This window comes from Chionomys nivalis, chromosome 3 (genome assembly GCF_950005125.1).
Source record: "Chionomys nivalis chromosome 3, mChiNiv1.1, whole genome shotgun sequence".
Taxonomy (NCBI): Eukaryota; Metazoa; Chordata; class Mammalia; order Rodentia; family Cricetidae; genus Chionomys; species Chionomys nivalis.
This window is the reverse complement of record NC_080088.1, coordinates 58215779-58233925: the sequence shown is the minus strand read 5'-3', so window position 1 is coordinate 58233925 and position 18147 is coordinate 58215779. Positions and strand designations below refer to the sequence as shown.

At 40.4% G+C, this 18147-nt stretch overlaps 1 protein-coding gene across 1 annotated transcript in view; it reads left to right on the top strand.

Annotated features, from left to right (window-relative positions):
• Positions 1 to 1803, top strand: part of Slc15a2 (solute carrier family 15 member 2) — a 30248-nt gene extending 28445 nt beyond the window's left edge. The window contains exon 22 of the mRNA XM_057765060.1: positions 2 to 1803. Within this exon, the coding sequence (XP_057621043.1) occupies positions 2 to 178 (177 nt within the window). The 3' untranslated portion in view covers positions 179 to 1803. The remainder of the gene's footprint in view (position 1) is intronic.
• Positions 1804 to 18147: the final 16344 nt, after the last annotated feature.

The window sequence follows — 18147 nt, the reverse complement described above, 5'->3', positions numbered from 1 at the left end:
GTGGGCCGAATTCGTTTTGTTCGCCTGCCTCCTGCTGGTGGTCTGCCTGATCTTTTCCATCATGGGCTACTACTATGTTCCTTTAATGTCAGAGGGGATCCACGAGGCAAAGGATAAGCAGCTTCCTCTTCCCCAGGGTAATATGATCAACCTCGAAACCAAGAATACAAGGCTCTGATGGCTCACTGGATCATAGCCGCTTCCTGGCTCTGGTTTCAGCATCACTTATCTTCAAGCGTATTTCCCCCTGCCACCACCAGGCTAGGACAAGGACGTAGCATTTTATCTGAGCGGCTCTTCTCCACTTTTCTACATAATAGAGACAATTCTAGGACTAGGTTTTCAGGTATATCTTTAAATGAGAATTCAAGAGACTCTCTGCCCTCTAGGCTATCAATAAGCACACTAAACATAAGCCAATGTCTCTCATGCTAGCCCAGTACCTCCAAATGGTCATGAAAATACAAATGTGTAATAGAGATAAGTCTCTGTGGGTATGCCAAGTTTAGAAGACTCCTTTATCAGGTATTTAGAACTGATAACTCCAGTTGTTGATGTGTTGGTTTGGGGGCAAAAATGCAGAATAATAGAGGAATGGTATTTTAAGTTTCTTTATCTATGGTATAATTGTGCTATTCATGAAGGTGTCGAGAATGGTATGTATGGTATGATCTAATCCAGAGGCTAGCTTGTCAGCCTTTAGTAAATTTAATATGATTTTAGATGACAGGCTACAGAACGGTATTTTTTCAGCGCATGGAAGATACGTCTTTCTGATTACCACAGCATTCCAACTACTTATGTGAATACCCCTTTCTCAGTACTGACAAACCACAATGAAAAACAGTAAGCACAGATATGGGGACACAGGAACACATATAAATTCTTCTTTATTCTTTCGTGCACATTCCTCTAAGGAACTCTAGTGTTTCTGCCCTGGGCTGTGCTCTTCTGAGGGCATCTGTCTAAGGAACTAACTTTGCGACCCAGCCTGTTGCAGTATTGCAGCAGTATCGCTGGGACAGCTTTATCTTGTTATTCATCTTATTTTGCTTATTACAGCAAACCTTCAGTAACAAAATGTTTTTTCTAGTCCAACTTCCTTTAATTTTTTTTATTTAGCTTCTTTGTGATGTATTTTTAGTTCTTCCATATTTTTTTGTTTGCATTTCTCCCTTTAGGCTTAACACTTTCCTGTTTATCGAAAAGGGATAGCAGTTCTATCCTAGATTTGAAACTCTAAATTGTAGTATTCAGCGAATGGTAAGGTCCTGCATGAGGAACCTGTCAAGACTGCAGGGGTGAGCAGAGCATGTGGGCTTTCTGTGTGTGTGCATGTGTGAACAAAAAGTGCGAGGAAACAAACAGTATCTCACATGCAGATGTGGATCAAGGGACAAGCTTGGGGCTATCGGGCTATGTGTTATGCGTACTAGGGGGAAAAATCACAACCCCTGTAAGAAAGACCTCATTTCCCTCCTTTAACTACCTTGTTCCCATCTATAGCCAATGCTGGATTACAAATTGTTAATAATGTAATATATTCTTAAGAGAATTTGCTCCCATTCCTTAAGCTTTAAATACTTCAGTTTTAACGGCTAAGGTTTCAGAAGCACAGAAGGGGTCACAACATCGTTGATTTTCTCCAGCTATCTTATTTGAACCTGTCCATATTCCTTTAGAAGATATTCATTTTTTAAGCAGCTTTAACTCAAACTATTTTTGTGAATTTTGTTTTAAGAGATGTTAACACTGATCTGTGAATAAATGTTTTTATGTACAAGTAAATTTGGGGAATGAGATATATTATTATCCTCTAAATATTATATTTTTGTGTTAAAGGGTCTAAGCTATCCTCAGTGCAGTCATAATATCCCTGAATTATCTTAACATGTGGTAGTCTCTTCAGAACACTGGTTTCAGAAGAACCTTTATGCTGGCTAATGGCTTCACCAACAAACTTCCTGCTGTTGAGCTGTGGACACAGCTCAGTGGTAGAAAACTTCCTTATGTTGCGGGGTCCCAGGTCCAATCCCAGCACCACAGTGGAAGAGACAAACCAAAGACTGTCTAACAACACTGGTTCTGTCCTTTACCACAAATGAGGTTAAGCGTAGCTTTCTCTTTGGGGTCTGTGGGCTGCTAGGGAGAGCATACCTTCAGTATGAATTCCACTAGTGACCATCAAGATAAATGTTCTCAGTTCTTGTGAGAGGTTCCTCACAAAGCACAGCTCTGTCTTCTCACCACAACTGCTTCGTTCTTCTAAAAATAACCCTTTATCTAAAATACAGCAGTTAAGATATGTGACACCTAGAAACAACTACAGCATTCCAGAAGTGCTCTGACTGACAAGGTTAGCACTATCCACTAACAAAGCATTTTTGTTAAGCCAAGTAAGGTCATATTTGATGTTTCCTAAAATTACATCAGTGTGAGATTACTCCAAAGTTTTCAAAAGAATGCTATTATTCATATTTTGAGTGCTTCTATGTGTCATTCATTGAATTAGTTGAGAGAGAAACAAAAAATTAGCAATCCACTTTATCTATGCTCAAAGTTGCCTTTCACATCTTGTCTGATGACTGATAGGCTCTTGGGGGGAAATAGATCCTTAGACAAACAATGATACAATGAATTAGAGAAACAAACAGTGCTGTAGGAGTAGAGTACAAGAGACAGAAGACTCATTTACAGGAATCTAGGGACCAAACCCCATGGGGCCTTGAGACCATAGGGTTTGGGGAAATAGCTCAGTGGGTAACCTATTTGTTGTGCTAGCATGAGGACCTGAGCTTTGGGTCCCCAATACTCACATAAAAGCTGAACATGACAACACAGTGCTTGAGGTGAGACAGTCAGATCCCAGGGGCTCACCAGCCAGCCAGTCTAGCCAAAGCAGCAAACTTCAGGTTCAGTGAGAGACTCAGTTTCAAAATCGAAGAGTGATAGAGGAAGACACACAATGTACATATATGTGTGAGCTCACATGCACACACATACGCACATTCCTTCATTGTTTTATCATTGTGGGGGGGTGTTCAGAAGCCAGAAGAGGATATTGACTGTCCTTTTCTGTAATTCTTCAGTTTATTCCTTTGAGTCAGGGTCTCTCACAAAACCTGGAGCTAGGCTGGAGGCCAGTAAACCCCAGGAATCCTCCTGTCTCTGTCCCCACAACACAGCACTGGAGTTACAGCCATGCACATGACTATGGCTGGCTTTTTACACGGAGTCTAGGGATTTGAACTCAGATTCTCATGCTTGTACACCAAACATGCTTAACCACTAAGACATCTCTGAAGCCCCTAGTTTTCCTTTTGAATAAAGTGTAATAATTGACATTCAAACCTCCAAAGCTTGATATTTACAATAAAAAATCATCAGCAGATCATTAACAGATTTAAAAAACTCTATCTTTAAAAAGTATTTATAAACAAATGAACAACAACAGCATAAAGCTCATAAGCAGAGAACTTTAAGCCCAGACAGGGAATGACAAATTTCTCCATCTCAAATGCTGGTCCCAAAGCTTCATAATGGCTTCTTGGAGAACTCTGTTGTAGCCACTCTGAGGCTTTGTACAAATTCAGTAGGCGCACCGAGGGCAGGGAAGTGGACCGTGCTGGTTGTGCTCAACTTTCTATTTTTAACCCACTCAGAATCAACAACTACTCATCATTTCCCCAAACACTATGCAATTCTTCTCACCACGAATCTCATGGTTTTCAGAACTCCTTTCTTCCATTGTCTGCACTGCTCTTGCCTGAACTTCCTCAAATGAGACTCTTCATCTTCTTCCTTAAGTATTCTAACCACAACTCCTACCACTTTGGAGCATGCGCCAACCTCCTTTGCCCTATAAATGTCATGTGTGTAACTGTATGTTGTGTGAATTTCTGTTCTCACTTATTGAAGACAGTGAAAAAAATATTAAGTTACATGCAGTTTTGTAATTTGCTCAACAAGCTCTGTCTGTTGCATGAGTCCAAATCTGTGTATGCTTGGAGCCATATTGGTAATGTTTGTCCCTGTGTCTGTGTATGTCTGTCCCTAGGTGCGTCCATTGTATGAGCTGTGTGTGAGGGGCATCTGTCTTTGCATGTGTCTGTGTGTATGAGTGGTGTCTGTCTCTAACAAAAGACTTAGTTCCGTATATATAGAACAGCATAGAGAGCATCACATGGGGGAAGGAATGGGATACTTGATAGAAATCTTTAACAGACTTTTACAAGGGATTAAGTCATGGGCTCCAGCTGATCCCAACTGACCCAGACAACAAACATCATTGTTTATCAACCAACTTTCAGCCTTTATAGTAGATTTTAGGAAGCTACTTTCAAATTCTGTAGTCTCTGCTTTCAGCAAATGATATACATATATGGGTGAGAGGGGCTTGGAGGAGTAGACAATTTAGGACTGTAGCTGTGCATTAGTTTAAGATGTAAAGACTAATTGCACGTAAGCAAAACCAAGGCAAGTAAGATTGGTTGTTACATTGCTGTCCTAAATAAACAGTGAGAGTACAGAGTAGGCTAGCAGTCTTAAGTAACTTCAGGGTGTATTATTAACTCCAGCTGTGAGGTCAGCAAAGTTCCAGTCTCTTAGAATGTAAGCGATAGTTTTACAATGTGATATCACCACATTCTATAAGACATCAATCACAATGATATGTAGAACTCAATACCTACAACCACCACAAAAAATCTATACAGAAAGGCTGTTGAGACGGCTCAGTGGTAAGAGCACTTGCTGCTCTTGCAGAGGATCTAGGTTCAGTTTCCGGTACCCACATGGTGGCTCAGACACTTAGAATTCCAATTTTTGGGGATCTGGTGCCTGCCTCTGGCCTCCTTAGGCACCAGGCTTATACATGGTACACATACAGCACGGAGGTAAATACCCATACATAAAAAATAGAATAAGTGTCTTTTAAAAAATCTATTCAGAGAGATGCACTTGAAACAGTATGGATAAATAAAAATGGAAATCTAAAACAGATGTTCATAAAACCCACAGGAAGGTAGAAAGGGAAAAACAGTCTCACCAGTATTTGGGGTCCTTAGTCTTTTGGATTAATAGACGCCTACTGCTATCTCATTTTTGAAATTTTTAATTCCTTAATTAAACATGATGTTGAGCATGAGATGTACATCCTGTTTCCCAACTGGATATCTTCTTTGGCAAATTTAATATCCTTATATCTCTTTTATCAATTTTAAAAATGGGTCGTTTTTCCTTCTTGAGTTTAGACTGTTCTTATTACAAGTTGGATATGCATCCTTTATCAGATTTTATTTTCAAATTTCTTTCCATTCTGTAGCTTGTCTTCTCATGAGACATTGTCCTTTGAATAAGTTTGTATGAAACTGAATTTGGTCTGAAGATGCTTTTCTTTTGTACTTGAATCCTTCCCTAAGGAACCATAACCTAATTTATCATATAACTTAACTTCCACCCTAATTTAGGAATATACCTTGATATGAGATGCCCTTCTTTCTGTATGTTGTGAATATGTCTTATTGCCATTTGTTAGTAAAGAAACTAATTTGGCCAAATAGCCAGGCAGAATAGAGCCAGGTAGGAAATCCAAACAAAGACAAAGGGAAAGGAAGGCAAGAGTCAGGGAGACTCTAGCAGCTACCTGAGAAACAAGATGTGAGATAACAAACCACAAACCTTGCGGTAAATATAGAATAATAGAAATGGATTCATTTAAGTTGTAAGAGCTAGTGAAAAATAAGCCTGAATTAATAGGGCAAACAGTTTATATATTAAACCTCAGAGTTGATATTTGGAGACTGGCGGGCAGGAGAGAAACCTCCAGTTACAATACAATGTGACAAATTGCTGACTCAGCCAAATTTCACAAATCTCAGCCAGCCAATTGATCAGACCATGTACAAATAGGAAAATGCCAACTCTTTGTACTCACTTCTTCCCCTTCTTACCCATAAATGCTACGTGCTCCAAACTTCTCATTCTGATTCAGTGTGTGAATTGTTCTTTGCTCAATTGAACTCTATTAAATTCAACTTGTCTACAAGGTTTCTTTAAGCAATTGTTTGCTTTTACACAGTAAGATGGACATGAAAGACAAGCATGACTGGAGTATGCATGCAGACACCAAAGACTACAAAGATGTGTAGATCTCAGAGGTTACAGGATCCATGTTTGCCTAGCTTCTTCCTTGATCAGCAAAGCACATTTTTTTTTTTTTTTTGAAGAAGTAACCAGAGAACGGGACTTTCCTCCTCTGTAAGCAGCAGGCTGTGGGAAGGTAAATACATAATTGGTGGAGGCTAGTTGGGAAAGCTTGTTACACAGTCCTCTGGGGCTGATATCCAGGGTAAGGGTAGCCTAAAGTTGGCCTGAGAAATCCCCTTCTGTTATTCCTCGTGGGAGATGCTTGGTAAATTATTTTCTGCTTTGGAAGAAACATGGGAAGCCAGAGAGATTTTCTTAAAACTTTTTCTGCATTTGTTTATTTGGGTTTTCTTTAGGTGGGGGTAAGTATGCCATGGCACATAGAGGTCAGAGAACAACTAGCAAGAATCAATTCTTCTCCTCAACCTTGTGGGCGCTGGGGCTTCAGCTCAGGTCATCAGGCTTGTTGGTATGTGCCTTTACCCCCTGAGCTACGTTGTTCGTATGTGCCTTTACCCCTGAGCTATGTTGTTCGTATGTGCCTTTACCCCCTGAGCTACGTTGTTGGTATGTGCCTTTACCCCTGAGCTACATTGTTCATATGTGCCTTTACCCCTGAGCTACATTGTTGGTATGTGCCTTTACCTCCTGAGCTACGTTGTTGGTATGTGCCTTTACCCCCTGAGCTACGTTGTTGGTATGTGCCTTTACCCCCTGAGCTACGTTGTTCATATATGCCTTTACCCCCTGAGCTACGTTGTTCATATGTGCCTTTACCCCTGAGCTACGTTGTTGGCCCACAGAGCCATTCCTTCTTGTATCTGCTTTTTTTCCGGGTCATTTAGCTAAAATAATCATTATTTATACTGAAAATTCTGGTTTGTTACAGCTGTCTTTTAAAATGTTTAGTTTTAAAAAGTTTCACATATTAACAGCCACACTGGTAGTTTGTCTTACATGTTATTGAGCCAGTTCTAAGACTAATAATGAGGATATGTCTCATCCCAGAAGTGAGTAGCACATCCCTTCAAAGGTATGTCCCTAGACATACCTTTTGGTACATGGTTATTTACTAAGAGACACTTCTACAGAATCAAACTAACAGAAGGCTGGGTGGTAGTGACGTACACGTTTGATCCCAGCACTTGTGAGGCAGAGGCAGGTGAATTTCTGTGAGTTCAAAGTTAGCCTGGTTTACAGAGTTCCAGGATAGCCAGAGCTACATGCTAGAGAGACCTTGTCTAGAAAAACTATACACCCCCCAAAATAAAACACTAACACAAACAATAGAAAACAGGTAAGTGGTTGAAACAAATTATGAACTTGTTTCTGAGTTCAGAAGATAGACAATTGAGATTTGTGAAATATGTTTATAAGGTCAAATGAGATTCATCGTTTCAAGTAGAGATTTGTGAAATATGTTTATAAGGTCAAATGAGATTGATAGTTTCAACCTAATAGATTTTCTTTGTTTGAAAGCCTCACATGATGTTCAAGGGTGTCCTATATGCTTTTTGAGTGACTTCCCCAGTAATGGGTATAAAAGTCTATATATCAACTTTCTATGGTGATTCATCTAAAGTTTATTTTATATTATAAGGCCTCAGCTCTCTGGGATTTAGTATAGGGTAAAAAGTCTGAGTCCATTTCCCAGTTTGAGTACTCACCAAAACCCACTAATCCCTGATCTCAAAATCCCATCAATCCCTGGACTTGACTTGAAATCCCACCAATCCCCTATAAAAGCCTGTTTTCTCCTGCTCAGTTCCCTTCTGCTTCTTGCCTGAGCAGAGGCAGCCATGCTGTGTCTTTCCCAGGAAATCCCTTGCGAGGTTTGTTGTGTGGTATGGCACTCTGTGGTATTCTTTGGCTCCCAACTACCAGGACCCCTTTCCTCTCAGACCTGCAACTCTTCCTTTGGGGAAACTTTCCCCCTCAGAGCTGTCACACATTCATTAAGTGAGCAAGAATTAGTTATTAATGGTTCCAAGTTAGAAGAGGAGGAGGAAATTGGAAATGTTAGTTTGGAAAATTAAGGTTTGATATTAATAGAAGAAGAACACAAAATTGATGCCTGCTTTGCCGATCCCTTTACTGAGAAATCTCAGACAGACATTTACATTTAATGTCATGCACATAGGTGTTTTGCCTGCACATAAGTCGGTGTTCCACAGGTGTTCCTGGTACTCTTGGAAGCCATAGGATCCCCTGGCAATGGGACTGCAAGCTGTTGTGAGACACCATGTGAGTGCTGGGAGTTAAACTTGGATCCCCTGGAATAATAGAATAGCAGCCAGTGCTCTTAGCCACACAGCCATTTCTGCAGCATATCAAATAGACCTTTGGGAGCATCTCTTTCAGGCCAAAGCCAGTGACTCTCCATCAGACTTTACCCACAGAGATTCTTCATGTGTCCTCTCTCATGCTTCAGTTTTGTGTTTTCTCCTTGAAGTCTGATACACAAACAAAAACAGTTCAGAAGACATCAAACAAACATAAAACCTTCTCCAAAGATAACCAAAAAAATCAAACTCAATGACAAACATTTCTTTAAATTTATATTTACGGGGGCTGGAGAGATGGCTCAGAGGTTAAGAGCATTGCCTGCTCTTCCAAAGGTCCTGAGTTCAATTCCCAGCAACCACGTGGTAGCTCACAACCATCTGTAATGGGGTTTGGTGTCCACATCTGGCCTTCAGCCATACAGACAGAATATTGTATACATAATAAATAAATATTTAAAAATAAATAAATAAATAAATAAATAAATAAATTTATATTTACGACACAAATTAATCCAGAACTCATAGACTTAGATATAATTAATAAAAACAGTAAAGTTTAATAAAAGAAATTACAGAGGAAAATCCTTGACATGCATGACTTATAAAACGAAAGTGGATAAGTTAGACCCTGTCAAAGTTCTCTGGGAAAACTCATGAGAAGTTTACTAGAAGATAAATAACAGACTAGGGAAAAAAGCAAAAACAAACCCCCAAAAACTTGCAAACCACAGTGCCAGTAAAGGGCCAGTGTCTATACTATATCAAGAATTCTCAAACCTTGACATTAATAAAGTAAATGAACTAGCAAATAAGGAAAAAATGAAGAAACAATTTTAAAACAATATACAGATAGCAATTAAGCACATAACAAGGACATTTGGCATTATTAGCCACCAGGAAAGTGGAAATTAAAACCGACATTAAGATACTAGCTGCATACTTACTAGGACAGCCAATGTAAAGCCAATAGCAGGACCGAGGATTATCGCTCACTGGGGCAGTGCATGCCCAGCACGCACAAGGCTGTTCTTCCTTGCTTCTCTGGTTGCTTTGACAAAACACTGACCAAAGGCAACTTGGGGAAGAAAAGGTCTGTTACATTTTGCAGGTTACAGTTCATTGTTGGGAGAAGCAGGGCAGGAATGGGAGGCAGGAACTAAACAGAGATCACCAAGGACTACTGCTTCCTGGCTTGCTTTCAACTTTTATTCAGTTTGCTTTCTTCTACAGTCCAGAAGTGGCACTGTAGATAGTAGGCTAGACCCTCCTCCATCAGTGCCCCACAGATATGCGCATAGTCCTCTCTGATGAAGGCCTGAAGTGCCCTCTTTCCATGTGTCTCAGGTTGGTAACCTAGGATAGTCACACAAATGACTTGGGTTCAATCCTTGGCGTTGTCTAAAACATAAAAACAAACAAATAAATAAATAATACGTGTAAATAAGCAAAAAAACTAACAGCAACACACATTCCAAATTCTGGTAAAAATACAAAGAAACTACCACTCTTGCAACTACTGGTGGCAATGTAAAAATGATAAAATTATCCTTTAAATGTTATATTTATAGTACTATATACTAGTTTGGCAGTTTCTGAAAGATAGATGTACATGGTTGGGGATGTGGCTTGGTGGGAGAATGTTTGTGTAGCGAGCACAAGAACACAGGGTTTGCGTTTGATTCCTAACACACACACACACACACAGATCCATAAATATACATGAGCTAACAGTTGCTCTTTGAGCATTCAGCACAGAACAAGGGAAATGTGTGCAGAAATGCTGCCTAGCAGCTTCACAGCTTTGTTTACCACTCCAAACCCTAGAAACACCCAGATGTTCTTCAGGACATGAACAGTTAAGTGAATTATGTTATATCCACACCTAGTGATAAAAAAGTAGTCAGCCACAACAACCTGAATGCATCTCAAGAGAATTATTCAGCGTGGTCAGTACCAACCCACAGAGGATACAATAATTATGCCATTTATATAACATTTTCAAAGGCTGAAAACAGAAACAGCAAAAAAAAAAAAGGCTGTGTTGAGTATATAAACCTGTGTTGAGTATATATTTAACATGTATTATTTAACATGTATTTGTATAAAAAACAATATACTATTTGGTTTTGGTTTTTTGGGTTTTGGTTTTTTTTTTTTTTTTTTTTTTTGAGACAGGGTTTTTCTGTAGCTCTGAGGACTGTCCTGGAACTAGCTCATGTAGACCAGGCTGACCTCGAACTCACAGAGATCCACCTCCTCTGTCTCCTGAGTTCTGGGATTAAAGGCATGCACCACCACTGCCCAGCTTGGTTTTAATTTTTAATACAATCACATTTAAATACTCAATACACCTCTCTGAGGTTTGCTTGCTACTCTGTTCAGAATAAACTGTGCATACAACTGGAAAATGACCAGATTAGCTAAATGGATGCTTGATCTCACAGAGACACCCCTACACATGTATTAAAACATTTAAAAAACAAAACCAAGAACTCAGTGTCAGTTGCCGAGAGGACAAAGAGCAACTAGAGTGTTCCTGTGGAAGCCCAGAACAGTGGAGCCATTTAAAAAAGCAACAGTATGGCGTCTTCTTATAAAGTTAAAGTTTATAGGTAAGAGCATTCATGTGCCTATATTAATATAACCCATAAGTTGCCGAGTTGTTTTCTCAAGGGATAGGAAACTCATGTTCAAAGAAAAACCTGCACATACATGTTTATAACAACTTTTGTTACATTTACCCCAAGCTGTAAGAAACCAAGTGTCCTGCATCAGTTGAAACGATGAACTGTGCCCTCCTCATATAACAGAACAAATAAAAAGAAACAGGGAACTGGTTTCCATAAAGAGACATGTGCTCATAACAAATAGGTGAATGGAAGCTGCATTCCACTAAGACAAAGAAGCCATGCCCAAAGGCCACATGCTGTTTAGTTTATTCCTATGAGTGCTGGAAAAAGGCAGAACTGTAAGGATGAAGAACAGATTCGTGGTTGCTAGGGTACTGAGACAGGGCATCTGCTGACCATACTAGAGAAGCACAGAACTGCTGTGTGTGATAGGAAAGGGACACTGGACACTGACTGCCACTGGACGTTGACTGCCACAACCAGTCTTAACACGATGATTCTTCAATGCCCAAGGCATTTTGTTTATCAAACTGGGGGTGCTTTGGGTGTCTACTGAGTAGATATCTGGGATGCTTGTTAGCATTCTGAATGAAATAGATGGCCCCTTTCCCCACAGCAAAGAACTATCTGACCCTAAATGTGCTAGAGTTCAAAGCTGAAATCTATACATAGTCAAACTTCACACCCCTGTCCATAAAGGCAGCAGAATTGCACTCGGTGGGCTAATAATAAACAAACAAGCAGGACATGAAGTTGGGAGGAATATGTGTTGTAGGAGGCCGCTTGTTTGTTCCCTGCTGCTCAGCTCTGAAATAATCATATCAATTAAATATTAATTAGCCATATTATTTTTTTTCTTTTTTGGATTTTCGAGACAGGGTTTCTCTGTAGCTTTTGGTTCCTGTCCTGGAACTAGCTCTTGTAGACCAGGCTGGCCTTGAACTCACAGAAATCCGCCTGCCTCTACCTCCCGAGTGCTGGGATTAAAGGCATGCGCCACCACCGCCCGGTTTGTCATATTAATTAAATCACTGCTTGATCAATCACTATAGCATATTCCTAGCAAGCTCTTACATATTAAATTAACCCATTTCTACTATTTTATATTTTACCATGAGGGGCATGGCCTACCAGCAAGGTTCTAGCTAGTAGCTTGCATTTTTCTCCTCTGGTGACTACATGGCATCCCCTGACTCTGCCTTCTTTCTCTCAGCATTCAGTTTAGTTATCCCCACCAAGCTCTGTTCTGCCCTGCTATAGGCCCCAAGCAGTTTATTCATTAATGGTAATCACAGCATACAGAGGGGAATCCCACATCAAATACATGCTGGGCTTCTAAGGAAGTTGGAGGACTTGTGGCAGCATAGATATAATCATTGTTTGTATACATAAAGGACATTTTCAAAGACTAAATAGAAATACTTTTAAACCTCAGGTGGTCATACAGAGTAAATATTAACATGTGAAGAAAAATGTATATCATCCAGAATGTCAAAAATGCATCAACTAGATATAGACATAGATTGAAGTGTAGGTCATTTCAAGATCGTTATGGTGAGTATCTTAATCAGAAAGCATGGCAAATTTCTCCATGTATTTTAATATCTTACAATAAAGCTTCATGATATTATCCACAAGCCCCTTTCACATATTTTTTTGCGTTTCTTCCTAGGTTTCTGTCTACACTAGGTTTTATTTTGAAAAAGCTTTAATAACCAACACTCCTATTTCAGGATCATTAATTATAGACATGTCAGCTTCCAGAATACATTTCCAACTATAAGTAGAGTCTTTGGCTTCTGGCCAAGATAGAAGAGCAGAAATAGAATTTACCATCTTGCCTCAAACAAACCAACCTGACAGAATCCATGAAACTGAGTTTAAAGACACTGAGTTCCAGGCAACCAGAAGTACTCCCTGAAATGGAGAATAACAGAAAAGAGCCATACAACTTCTCAAGTTTACTATCTTGAAAAACTTAAGGAGGGAGACCCTAATTATCCTACTTATCCCAGTGGTTGCCCTGAAATAAGGAGTTCAACGATAACAGAGCAGCTGGAATTCCTTGGCCATAGCACCAGTGTGAAGAAAGCATCATAGACTCCTGGAGATCTTCATGAACTCTCAGGTGTGTGTCACAGAGAACACTAGGTGTGCGCCTGTGAAGAAACCACCAGAAACACCAAAAGAATTATTTGAAAGCATGCAAGGGAATTGAGTCCAGGACTAACACAAGGCAAAGGACATTGTATTTTCTTGCAAGATAGATTAGGAAATTGAAAAATTATGGGTACTGGGGTAGCGTATTGAGGATATTTGTAAATGAGTAATGGGGATTTATTAGACATAGATGAACTGCTCTAGAGCCACCTGATAGGTCACTGAAGAAAACTCTGAAAAGATGAAACTGCTTCTTCTTTGTGCTCAAAAACAAATACTAAGCAAACAGGACTACAAGTGGAGGAAGCTGCTGACCCCAGGGGCAGGCCTAACACCCAGTGTGGTATGTAGAGGAGACAAAAGGGAAACTCATGCACTAATTCCAAGTGCCCAAACAGTCCTTCATCTTCTTCCTATCCAGAATTCTTCCTTTGTTTGTAGAACTGTGGCCAGGGTTGTTTTGTTTTGTGTTAGCCCCAAGGAGCACTGGAAGGCCTGGACACTACATGACGGCTATCTTGGTTATCAACTTGACCGCATCTGGAATTAACTAAAACCCTAGTAGCTGGGTACGCCTGTGAGGTATTTTTCTCCTTAATTAAATCCTTTGAAGTGGGAAAACTCACGTTAAACTTGGATCTTTGTGGTGGAAAGATCCACCTTTAATCTGAGCCACACCTTCAGGTGGCAGCCTTTATAAAGGACACGGAAGAAGGAAGCTTGCTCTCTTTGGTCTGTTTGCTCTTGCTCTTGTTGGCAAGTCCATTCCTTCCCTGGCATTGGAGCCTACTTGTTTGGGATTCTGACATAGACTGAAAACCAGCAGGAACATCCCAGCTTTATGCACTGAACAGCATACTGGGGATTCTTGGACCTTCCATTGATAAACAGCCATTGTTGTACTAGCTGGATTGCAACCTGTAAACTACTCTAGTAAATCACACCTGTGTGCGTGTGCGCCACCCCCCTCCCACACACACACTGATACAGAGTCTCTTGCTGGTGGAAAGAGAGAACTATCTTCACACCTATTCACGTCACAGAATCTTTCAAGTGATTCAATCTGACACTGGAAGAGCCAGCCCCTCTATTTAGTCCCCAACACATTAACACATTTTCTTTTTTTTTTTTTTTTTTTTTTTTTTTTTTGGTTTTTTCGAGACAGGGTTTCTCTGTGGTTTTGGAGCCTGTCCTGGAACTAGCTCTTGTAGACCAGGCTGGTCTCGAACTCACAGAGCCCAACACATTTTCTAAAAAGTCAACCATATGACCTCTTTATTTCTTCCACAGACTACAGTAGAATGCTCTTTGGGGGTGACAGATATGGCAACAGGGAAAGGTTTGTCAGGTTGTCTGTGGTCCCTGAGAAAATATGAGGTCTGTGCAAAGATACATAGACTTTGGTTGCAATGTGTCACCTGAGTAAGGGCAAGTAGCCAGTTCCTAGGTTGAACTCAAAGCAAACAAGCCAGTCAGTCCCACCCACCTTTAACATAGCTGCCATTTTCATTGTTCAGATGCCATCCTAGAGCAGCAGGTTTTTAATCTGAACTAAAGGCACATTTGTTCTCACTCTGTCCAGACAAGCGGCTTTGTCCCCTTCCTGGCCAGAACATAGACTTTAGAGTAATAGACTCCACTCTGGATTTCAATTCTATCTACTGCTATGGCTCTCTGTAGAAATATTCTTAATTTCTCTGAGCCTTGGGTCAAAGAGTGATAATAACTTCTCAATAGGGTTAGCAAGATAATAAAGTAGGTGTCAAGCATTGGAGTGTTGTAGATGGAATCCGCTTGTTCTTTCTGGCTGCTCAGCCCCAAAGTAATCACACAGAAACTGTATTATTTAAATCACTTCTTGGCCAATAACTTAAGTGTATTGCTAGCTAGCTCTTATATTTTTGGTTAACCCATTTCTATTAATCTGTGTATCACCATGCGGTTGTGGCTTACCAGGTAAAGTTCTGTTCAGCGTCTGTCTCTGGCAGGGCTACATGGTGTCTCTTTGACTCTGCCTTCTTTCTTTTAGCATTCAGTTTAGTTTTCCCCAACTAGCTCTGTTCTGCTACAGGCTGAAAGCAGTTTCTTTGTACATTAAGCAACAAAAGCAACACATATACCGAAGGGCTTCCCATACCATTGGAGATAGTGCAAGTGCTCCATAAATGTTGTAATCTACCATATTTAATAGGTAAACAAGAAAGTTCAGTTCTTGGTAAGTTGGGACTTCATTGTTGTAAGCCTGCTCTGGGCTAGTGCTATCTATGATCGCCATGATGTTCATGTGCAAGAGTCTCAAAAGGAGTCAGAAGTAGCATGGAGGCGTGGAGGGTTCTGAGCCTGGGATGTTAAATTCCCTAATGACAAAGACCACATCTTGCATATCTTCTGCATTCTTTATAAAATACTCCTTACTCAAACATTTCTTTTATTAAAAAAAAAACTCTCCATCCACAAATCAGAAGAGGGGAATCTCTAGCTAGTACATGAGCCCTGTCTTTCTTAGAAATTCAACTACAGGTGGACACTAACCCAAGCAGACTAATCAGTCTTCTGACAATCTAGAAGTAAGAAATAGTACATAGAATTTGGTCATCTGTTGTGAGATATTAAACCATTCTGGGGTGGGGCAAGTGTTGGTACCATGGTAACTTTGGTAGAAGCAAAAGTTACACAGTAATGAAGTCAGGATCCTGTACTGAAGTGAGAAAAAAAGGTGAGGGGGTCAACAGAGAGCATAGATGAACAAATGGATAAGGAAAGAGGAAAAGGAAAAAAGGAAGGGGAAGCTTAGGTGTGAGGGAGAGCGAGCGAGCGAGAGAGAGAGGAGAGAGAGAGAGAGAGAGAGAGAGAGAGAGAGAGAGAGAGAGAGAGAGAGAGATTTGGAGGACAGACTTTCTAGGGAAGGTTGAGATAACTAGGTGATACTCCAATTAAGAAAACATCTGGGGTTGAAGCCGACTCAGTGCTTAAGAGCGCTTGCTGCTCTTGCAAGGTTCTCAACACCTACATAGCGGCTCACCACCATCTCTAACTTCAGTTCCAAAGGATTCAACACTCTCTTCTGGCCTCTACAAGTGCCAGGCACAAACACAGTGTACATACATATATAGAGGCAAAACACTCATACACATAAAATAGAAATAATAATGTTAAATGACAGTGTGGAATCCATGAACTAGAATGGTTACCCTAGATAGCCCTGCTGTAGAATTGTACCTGCCTCTGCTATGCTTGCAGCAGAAGCCACTCTTTAATCCTGTCTGATGGTGATCCTGCTTTTGCTACAGACCTTCTAATAAGCCCACGTAAGTTCTATCCCTTGTCCTCACTCCCTTGGCCACTCTCATCTGTCTCCTTGGTATACACTACAAAGATGCAGATCCTGAACTGTCACAAAATCACGCTTAGAAGTAAAAGTTCTGTGTGTGTGGCAAAGGAGTTACACAAAGTTTTGCTCAGCAAAATGTGGAATTATAAGAACTCTGCGCTGGGATGGGGGAAAGCAAGCAAGTTTGTCTGAAATTACTCGGTAGGTGCCTTTATCAGAGGCTCCATAAACAACACGGAATTACTCGAAAAGCTGACAGTGTTCTGTTTGGCTTCATGGGTGGCTTATGCTGAATTAAAATCCCATAAATGTCTGGTTGATATAGGAGTAGAGAAATTTAGGGAGGTGATAATTTAGGGAGTTACTGGGTGTTACATCTAAGCCCAACAGCCAAGCTTGTCACCATAAGAATGTTGAAAAATGCATTCAGGAAAACAATTCTGGCATATTTGAAAAGTACCATAGTGTCTGTCTTCTGAATGCCAGAGGGGAGTGTGCAAAACACCGATATTTGATGAGTTTCTATCATTTTAATAAGGATGATATCATCTCAGGGTTGCAGAGACAATGAATAGCCATGAATTTCCAGAGATACATTCAGCTGATCATTCTAACACCAACTAATCACAAGTGATCATAAAGTCTCCAGTGACAAAATACGAGGGTTGTGGTGCTTCCCTGGGCAAAGCTCTCTGGAGGTGGAGCTGGGTCATAGAGCTCCTGCCTAGAATGTGAGAGGCTCTGTATTCTATCTCGAGTGCCACCACACAATAGTAAGAATAACAATAACAACAGCACACTTTCTCTACAATTAAAGCCATTTGCTGCGTACTTACATATGTCATAGGGCACAAGTACTTTGAAAATAGTCTAAAAGATGCCTTCACAAACCCATTTCTCCAGAAAGACACATCTCCACCCAATTTGTTATCAGCCACCATATCTTCCTCTTTTCCTTGATTGTTCTGTTAAGTCTTTAACTTCTTCATACACCTTACTCAGCAAAGGGCTTTTATTCTTCCTCAGATCATCTTTCTTTAGGGCAAAATGGGCAGTGAGATGTCCTGCTTCAACACACTGCCAGAGATACTGTAGATGCAAGTCTTCATCTACAGCTTTCATACAAAACTATAAACCAGGCCCATGGGTTTTTTGCGGGGGGGGGGGCGGTCAACAGGCCGTAGAGATAACGCTATGTGATGGTTAATTCTAATTGTCAACTTGACACAATCTCGAATCCACTGGAAAGAGTTTCAGTGAGGAATTGTTTAGATCAGGTTGGCCTGTGGACATATTTATGGAGAATTATCTTAATTGTTAATGGCCCATAGCCAACTATAGGCAGTACCATTCCCTAGGTAGGGGATGTTGGACCGTATTCGTGTAGAGAGGTTTTGAGGACAAGTAAAACATGCATGCATTACTTCATTTCTTTCTGTGCAGACTGTGGATGTGATATGACTTATCTACTAGGCATTCCCTACCTTGACATAGTGCAATGATGGACAGTGGATCTGAAATTAAAAGCTGAATCAAGTCCCTATCCTCTAAATTACTTTTTGTCATGGTATTTTATCAAAGCAGAGAAATGAAA